The sequence below is a fragment of the Mizuhopecten yessoensis genome, unplaced genomic scaffold, assembly GCF_002113885.1.
Source record: "Mizuhopecten yessoensis strain PY_sf001 unplaced genomic scaffold, ASM211388v2 scaffold9385, whole genome shotgun sequence".
NCBI lineage: Eukaryota > Metazoa > Mollusca > Bivalvia > Pectinida > Pectinidae > Mizuhopecten > Mizuhopecten yessoensis.
The window spans coordinates 852,193-861,729 of NW_018408021.1; the positions used below are offsets into that span (position 1 = coordinate 852,193).

A 9,537-nucleotide genomic window follows, 5' to 3' on the forward strand; every position below is an offset into this window, starting at 1 on the left:
AATTGTCATTTTTGATGCAAGAAAGTTAGGTTTCTCGAGATCTAACCCCCCCTCCCCATCCCCCACCCCCACCCCCCAAACGTGTAAAATAACTCTAAACACCTTAGTTTAGGTTCAAATATAGCTGTAACAAATTATCATGCCCCTGTGGCTGATAACGCTAGCAGGCGACAGAATACAAAGGTAAATTTAACCAATTTCGTAAAACAAGATATTTTTGAAATCGTTATTTTACCAGCTTTCAGATGAGAACTGCGCAGAAATTGGCTGATGGATGCCGCGTTAATATCGCGTTGAAGTTTGATTTTTATTAGTAAGAACAAAGAAGGACCGTGTAGCTTTTTTCTCATTTAATTGGTACCCAAACTACTTAAGAAAAATGCTGCGTGCGCATGCTCCGTGTGCACAACTTCCCAAAACGAAGCATTTGGTACCTTTGCTGTTTTCAACTAGTAACAAAGAGCAAATTTCAACATTTTCCTAAACCCTTATTTTTGGACCAATTTCGTAAAACAAGATATTTTTTCAAGATAATAAACCGTTATTTTACCAGCTTTAAGATAAGATCAACTGCGCAGGAATCGGTTAATGAATGCCTCGGGGATCATCTCAATTGGTACCCAAACTACTTGTACATGTGTGCCATATTGCGGCATCCGTCATCCGTCGACTTAACAGATACGATAAGTCTCAGGTCAAAATAAAAAGTAGTCTGAACAGTGCAAGTGGTCATCGGCAAAAAAGCACGAAAAACAGTCAAGCCATTGACACGTTATAAGTGAGTTGCAAGAACATAATCCATGCTTGAGCACGAGAACGGTTTTATGAATACGGGCCCTGTTCAAATGAAATTTATTTTTACATTTCTTTTATTTCCAAAGCACTGGATATAAGGTGAGCGATAAAAACGTATTCGGCATCTTCTTATTGTTTGTGAACGAACCAAATCTCTCAGTGTAGAGGAAAGTCAAGGAGGAACGAGAAGCTCAAATGTACATCTGTTCAGAAAAGGTGACAAGAAAAAAATAGTGGTCTTGATAGACAGACTCTTTTTGAATAATAACATTTTACAACAGATCATTTCTTTTTACTAACCTCTTTTACATACCCAGGCCTTCAAAACCAGATATACTGGTATGTCATCACGACATCAAGACACTGGCAAGTTTGTGTTATATATAGACATTGGAAGGTAAATAATGGAAATGTGTTACTGCTGACTTGTGAGTGCTGTCCCAGTGTACAATGACAACTACACACATCCTAGGGGTGTCAGTTATGTACACGTATCATCCTAGGAGCAAGATAGACTAACCCCAATCCCTACATATAGATGTGGATGTTAGTCCGTGCCATGCCCCTGTGACGCACATTTCTATTTTTGCTTCCAAGGATGCCAGACTGTATTTATTGACAGACAGGATAATTATTTTTGGTTTCAAGATTGTTGTCTTGAATAAACGAGATCCCAGAGGACCTTGGCGCCCCACCATTGAACCATCTTCATAAGTTCTTTATCATTTCGATCTTTTCTCTTCTTTTCTCTAATCTGGGTTCGATCAAGTCATGTTAACAGTAAATGCACTTTGGGGTAATTTAATACCGCTGTTTATAAAAGACAACCTTCAAAGTGAGTTTGTCATTTCACATATTTACTAGTACAGTACTTAATGTGAAAGAAGAATCGATCATTGCAATATGAGAATGATCTGTTTAGTTGTGGACTTCCTTTAGTCATTTTGTTTTGATCAGTCTCAAAATATAACATACACAACGAGGGATCAAGGGGAATTTACATATCCAATTAGAGAAAAATCTCTCAGGTTATTCCTGAGAAATGGTACTAACAAAAATTCAAAGTCGAAAATCATTTTGTTTATCTGATCAGTATCAAAAGTAAATATGCACAACTAATGACCAAGGGGAACCTTCATATAAGATTCGAAAAAGATCTCTCCACTACTTATTGAGAAACAGCAATAACAAACATTCAGTTTCAAAATCTAAGATGGCTGCCTGTCGGCCATTTTGTTTATCTGATCAGTCTCAAAAATAAACACTACAGACCTAAAGGAGCCTACATAACAAATTTGGGAAATATCCCACCAATAGTTTCTAAGAAATAGTGATAACAAACCTTCAATGTCACTATCCAAGATGGTGGCCTGTTGGCCATTTCCTATATTCGATCAGTCTGAAAATTAAACATGCACAACTACAGACAAAGGGAAACTGCATATAAAATTTGAGATGGATTGCTCCAGTACTTAATAAGAAATAGTGATAACAAACCTTCACTATCAATATCCAAGATGGCTGCCTGTCGGCCATATTGTTTATCTTATCAGTCGCAAAAGTTGCCCTGCACAACTAAGGACCAAGGGGAACCTACATGTCAAATTTGAGAAAGATCCCTCTGGAACTATCAGAGAGATAGCGATTACAAACCTTCACTATCAAAATCCAAGATGGCTGCCTGTCGGCCATGTTGTTTATCCGATCAGTCTCAAAAGTTGCTCTGCACAACTAGAGACCAAGGGGAACCTACAATTAAAATTTGAGAAAGATCCCTCTTTTACTTCCTGAGAAACACTGATAACAAGAAATGTTCACGGACATAGGACGGACGCAGGGCAATTTGAATAGCCCACCATCATTTGATGGTGGGCTAAAAAATAACTCCAGCAGAGAAAACATGAAGTCATTGTTTAGCTGTGGGTAATATTTATTAGCCAGATGTCACAACCCTGGAAGATACGCCTGTGGTGGTTACTCTTGTAACAGTGACAAGCTACACATATAAAACAGTTTCCAGTGCAGGGTTGTTGTGTTACAGTACAAACTTTGCAGCTTGAAAATGACTAGATGAGATTTAATGCTAAAACAAGATCCTTAAACACAATGATAAACAAAGCAGTCTTTTGGGGGATTTTGAGAAAATACAGGTTTGTACCTTTACAAGTTGATAAAAACGTATTGACATGAACTTATGGAAAACTTGTTAAACATAAACTTATGATTATGTACAAAGTGTTAGTTGAATGGATTTCTGTCTTTCTGTTTCTCAAATTATTTCCAACATACAAATCAATACAAACTCCACTTAGCCATGACAAATTTTGTAAACCTTCATTTTTAATGACAATTTCCTACAAACAAAGTATATTTCATATTTTTGAAGCTTTGTATTTACTATTAGTCGATTCAAAATAACTTACATCAGACACAAGTTAAATGCTACTATAATTCTACATTTTGTTAAAGTGTTGGCATGTAGATAGTAAGAATATTTATCTGAAAACAATTGGAAATGCTTGAAAGTCACAACAGCTTCTATGCAGAGTACTTTCTCCTTTTACCTGTGGATTTTTATTTAAAGGATTTTAATTTTTGAGTAATTGGCATAAAACATTTAAAACATTTTTAGTAAAAAGAAACTACATAAAGTTGTTTCAAAGACCAAAACTTTATAGTAATGGTTATTTCTTAAACTTATAAAAACATGCTTGAATTTTGTGATTATCTGAACGTATCATCTTAGATTTTTAAATTGTACAAAGGTCAACATATAAAGTTCTCATTGCTGTTTTGTACACAGACAGAAATTAATTTTTCAAACAATAAACATACCCAGTAACCGCGCTAAATACTCTGTCGTAAAATAGATAATTTTGGTCAATATTTGATTTACTTAAAATTGTTACTATTAGACTATAAAACAGGAAGTTCTCAACAGAATAACTAAGTTTTTCACATGGTTGTGAATCACTGGTGAGTACAATAAGTCACATAATCACTTATCTCCCTTCACTCACTACTTTATACAAGTGTACCAGTGATGTTACAGACATAAATATCAATAAAACTTACTTTCACCACCAACACTTTTCCTCCTCTTTCAATCTCTCAACCCTGCTTATTCAACCTGTCTGTCTTTGCTCTCTTTCTTTCTCTCTCACTCACTATTCACAAAGCTCTTTCATTAAATATTGTAATCACTGGCTTAGCGGAACTCGTTTAACAATAAATATATCTAAGAGAGAAAAAACAGTACAATGACATGTATTATAGGAAAGGCAAAACATTAAATAAGACCTGAAGCAAACAAAAACTGAACCGCATCATTTATATTTGGCCTGTACAAACACTATAAATATAGTCAATATTACAACAGTGGGCCTGTTTACACTAAGGGCACAACAGGAATAATGCACTCTCCCTACAAAGTCCCTTTCACAAGATGTGAACTCCGACAACTGTTAACATCTTTTAACACATCAAGGAATTTCTCTAGAAACTGAATAGCAATTAAATCTATGTATCATTAGTATAAAGGAAAAATAATTCAAGGAAAATGCAGGTCCCAATAAGATAAGGCTACAGTGCCTTCAGTTACCACCTGCTCCTGTGATCAGTTTAAAAGTGCTCAAGTGGTACCTTTATTAAACTCATTCACTCCTGATGAAACATTTGAGCCCTTCCAATTCAAAGGTTGGAATAGTTCATTAAGAAATTTCAGGGGTGAATGAGTTAAATACAACAACTGTATATGTTTCACATTCCCCAATTATAATATTCTGCACCAAATATTACCCATTCACTCTGCTTGCTACAGATGATCCATCCAATCCCTTAATGCCTAAATGATAAAATATCACGTTTAAATGATGTCGGTGTTAGGGTAAGTGATGTAGTGGCGAGTCAATGTTGATGGCAGTCACCATTCTTACTCCTCAGTATACCAATCTGTCAATATTATAGTACTGTTCCATTTACACCATGAAATTTTTATGGAATACCTGGTAATGGACCTCGGCAAGGACAAATACCCCAAACAAATAATACATTTATATTGGATATTGGGTTTTACTGTTTGGTATTGTCTATGTCAATGTACGCTTTCACTTCGGACAAATGTACGTCATCGTGACTCATATCAAATCACTTAGTTGACGACGGTGGTAATGACCTTGGTACATATGTAGGTATTGTTATTTGGACAAGGAATGTACACGTGTTATCATTGTACAAAACACCTATAGCATGTCTGAACACCAAGTCCTGATAAAAATTAGCCCAAACAAAATCACACCAAAAATGTAAATATCATTGGCAGTTCTGACATGTATCAAAAGCAAGGAGCTGTATAAAACAAAAATGCTATGCTGGACACTTACAATACATATCAAATTGTGTATGCCAGGGATCATCCATCTTTTTTGTGGTAAAATTGAAACAAATTTGACAACTAGATAAGCAAATTCAAATGACAAGCAGGAAATACCTTTTAAAGCAGACAAGCATCACATCATTAAAAACAGGATTTGCTCTTATGAAAGTCTCACATAAAATACCCTCTGAAGTATATCTACCCTGAATTTACACTTTGATGTTTGAAAAATGTATCCAAGCATATTTGTAAGGGAAACTTAACATATTCAAAGAACCCTGGGTTATTCCCACTTATCATATGGCTATAGTTTGTTGCTGGTGCAATATCTAAAAAATAAAAGAGAGAAAAATTTATAAGAGTGCCAATATATTTGTAGTCAAAGAGTTCTTTCTGTAAAAAGTACAATTGCTGTTTTCTGTCTCTCAATAAAATCCACAAAACGTTTTGAACATAAGACGAATACTAAAGGATACTTTTCTAGAGAAAAGACACATCACAGAATTCACGATTTTTATCTATAAACATGTAAATGACATTCCTTAACTTAGGAGACTATCACAGAAGTTTACGCCTAGTCTAACATAACAAAGGCAGAGAGAAAAGTCAGATCATTGCATAAATAATATCACACAGAATATATAGCAAGGATATCATTTTCCTCAATAGGACAGGTTCATAGAAAATCTGGTATCTTGTTAAATGAAGGTGTATCAGAACAACAATGATTTGATTATTTCTGTATGTGTATGCTTTTCACTGAACCCTCATTACAAGTCTAGCAGATTTATATTCTCCAAACTTACAAGTAACTATGATATAAGAAAACTGGCCATTTCCATTATGAATCGACTACTTGGGCCGTTACTCCTACATAAACTAGTGATGCTAACATAATGCTATGTAACCGGGGATATTCCTGTGAAGGTCCAGTCTTTATACAGCACTTTATACCTAACACATTAGTCAAATGACCCTTCTTACCTCTTTATAGTGTAATATACTTCTATCCAAATAGTATGAAGCATACCTTGTACTGAATTCCCAGATCCAGTTTTGTGATTGAAAGTTTAAAAATTTAAAGGAAAAGTATCCTCTTAAAAACAACGGATAATACAATTGTATTATCCGTCACCATTCCGTATTGTCAACATTTGCGACAACATTGAAGTAATTATCATTATAAAAATGAAACAAAATGGAAATGCATTTCTGATTTATAATAGAACATTCAGGATCCTATTCTGCATTTATTGTACCATTTTGTTGGCAATTTTTTCTTCATCAAACTCAACAAAACTGGAAATGGTAATATTGCAATACAGGAGTACTTATTAAGACGTTCATAGTTTAAGGTGAAGTATCATCAGACTTTGTTAGCCTATTGATGGGTGACACGTAACAAAACATGCAAATGTAACTGGACATAACTTCATAGACACAATACATGCTGTTCACATGTGAGGATTACACAAATGATTAATATGTTGATTGCACTTTTCTCCCTGAAGTCTACAGGACTCCGCAGAAATATGTTCAGTCACTTGTAGACAAGATACAAGTATACTCGTACATAGCATTCATTGCAATGGTGCCACAAACACAGACCTAGCTGTCCCGAGTCCCGTTTCTGCAGTTCATGGCTAGGACACTTCTGAACAGTGTTGCTATGCATGCAGGAGGGGGTTGTCTTGTGTAAATCTCTATATCACTTTAAATAGTTGGTATGCATGAGGACATCTTTGTTAAGTCCATTTCTTGTCACTTCAAGCATAGCACTTTGAAAAATATCTTTGAATTATGATGACAGAAGCAATATGAAGTTGTTTTGTGACTGACACGAACATTATCATCGATGTCTAGATTGACTTATGCTTTTCCATCCAGCAAAACATTCCACTTTGATAATAATTCTCAGAATCATGACACAGTATAAACTTTATTCCACTGCAAGTATCTCAAAATCCAGATAAATCAGGATTCTTATTCTTGGTTCTGTCTAGTTGTTATGTGGTGTAGTCCGACTATGGTGAGATATGCTAGCAGGACAGTGGGAACCCCTGGGAGTCCCGTAGCTTGCGGGTACTGTCTAGTGGACTGAGATTAAAGCCTTTGTTCTGCATCATGGACTTGAGCTCGCTGTCTTCTTCTCGCTCTCTGTAAACACAAACAAACAGTTAGGGGAATCGTGTATAAATGAGTGGTACATCAATGCTTATGTATCACTTGTCAAGTCCATGTTGATGTATTTCTTATTACAAAAAAATCACCTTTTCAGAAACACTTGATATTAAAGTTACTTGTAACCACTTGTTCTAAGTAATAAGCTCGCTTTCCCCCCTAAATTTTCTTGTATTTCTAAACAAACACCTAAGACAATGACCTAATCTTGGAGTAAGCTCAGATTCATATTCAACGATTTATATTCAAATGTTGGTAAACTATGCATAGAATATGCTTGAATTTTATCTTATAATAAACTTGGGAATGACAGTTCAAAGGGTGTTGGTAACTTTTCATCTGTGAGGGAATGAACATAAAAGTACATTTCATGATTATATAAAATAATGACTTACACAGGTTTTAAGTGCAATATAATTCTATTTTCAAATGTTTGGTCTCTGGCCATTCAAAACAACTCCACCCCAAAGAATTTGCCTTCCTGTTCACATAAACATGTGTGTATGTGTGTTGTGTAAATATTGGGGACAAAATGTTTCTATCCAACAGCATTAGAAACAGTCCATTTTACAGTCATTTTATCAAGGAAGTATCAATGCAAGTGTGTAAAGATTTTTTTGTTAGAATTGCCAATCTCTTGGTACCATATTTATATATGCTAAACTCTAACCCCTAAAACATATGGGGCAAAATAATGACCTGAAATTACCTCCATTTCACCAGCAGTGCTATATACACCAGGTATTTAATCTACTTATGTTAAAAATAGCACACATTGACATATTTTCTGACATGCTCAATTTTAATCTCCTTGCAATCATGCAAACACTCCACTCCCCATGCACAAATGACTTCAGGACCAGGGCATGCGTTTGTATGTCAAGCATGAGGTTACTCATTAACATTTTAGGGAGCACTTGACATATGTCAGTAGGCAGTAATAACCTAACATTCCACCACACATTATTGCTAACCACTCTTCGGCAACAGTATGGGAAAATTATCACACAAACCTCGCAAAAAGGTGCCATATCTTTTTAATCAAATGCGTTTTTTCCAGACTGCACATCACAAATTTTGCAAACAGGAAGTCTATGTAGTGAAAATGAAGGTGTACTAAATGAGTGATCATATCAGTCAAATTCCATAATGGGGTACACTGCAATTATCAAACCTCAAGTATATTTCTTTGCCGAAAGATATACTTTATATACCTTAGACATTCATACTATGTAATCATGATAACATGAACATTCTTAGCAAGACAACCACAGGGGCAAAACAATACTACATGCCAAACTGACAAACTACAACCCTTCTGATGCATTCTGAATATCTTTTACATACATTTTAATACAAAAATGATTCCTGTATTAAAATGTATGAAAATATTTCAATATACCAAGTAGACACTGTTACAGAGTAAGTTACTTATTTCTGGAATGTGTTCAAAGTTGATATAGACCCATATAGTACCTTTCACACTTGATCTAAGGAAGATATGTCATACTGTATATCCTTATAAAACACCTTTAAGAAACCTGAAGCTATATAGAAATTACCTCCATATGCTCATACTCAAAACCACAAGAGAAGCTGGCATTGCCTCCCTTTTCCCATTATTGATTCATACTAAACCCATTTTAGGCAGATTTGGCTAAAAGTGTGTACTTTATTAAATATTGACCAAGGTCAAACTAAATCCAGTCATAAAACATTAGGTTACTGTGTGAAAACCTCAAAGCATTCAAAGCCGAGTATGCCAATGTGTTATGCACAGATTTTGCTAAACTTAAATCCTGCAGTTTTCTTTTCTAGAATATAACTACCGACAGCCTCATCAAAATCCTGCCTTACTTGACAAAGTGTTTTATCAGAAATCTTTAGACCAATTAAAGCTCAGTATGCTAATTAATTAAATGCAGACTTTTCTCCATCTATGGTCATGGTCTTTGGTCTTTGTCATGGTGTGAAATAAGTATTAACAAAGTTTCATCAGAATCTGGTCAGATTTGATAATTTAAAAGTTATTGTGAAAATCCTAGGACCAATCAGAGCAACGTAAGCTTATCAATTGTAGTGGACTTTTGCTCAACTTTAAACTCCACCTCAAACTTTGTATATTGTAAGAAAGTATCAACAAAATCAAATATTTCTGTTTATTTGGGGGTGGGTGTATTTTTTTT

General features: G+C 34.9%; 1 protein-coding gene across 8 annotated transcripts in view; it reads right to left on the bottom strand.

Moving 5' to 3' along the window:
* Window positions 1-2,707: 2,707 nt before the first annotated feature.
* The window catches only part of LOC110457951 (protein-methionine sulfoxide oxidase mical3b-like), a 55,782-nt gene continuing 48,952 nt past the window's right edge, over window positions 2,708-9,537 (bottom strand). For all 8 annotated transcript variants that reach the window (XM_021509467.1, XM_021509468.1, XM_021509460.1 and 5 more), the window contains one exon: window positions 2,708-7,327. In XM_021509467.1, the coding sequence (XP_021365142.1) occupies window positions 7,210-7,327 (118 nt within the window). In that variant the 3' untranslated portion in view covers window positions 2,708-7,209. The remainder of the gene's footprint in view (window positions 7,328-9,537) is intronic.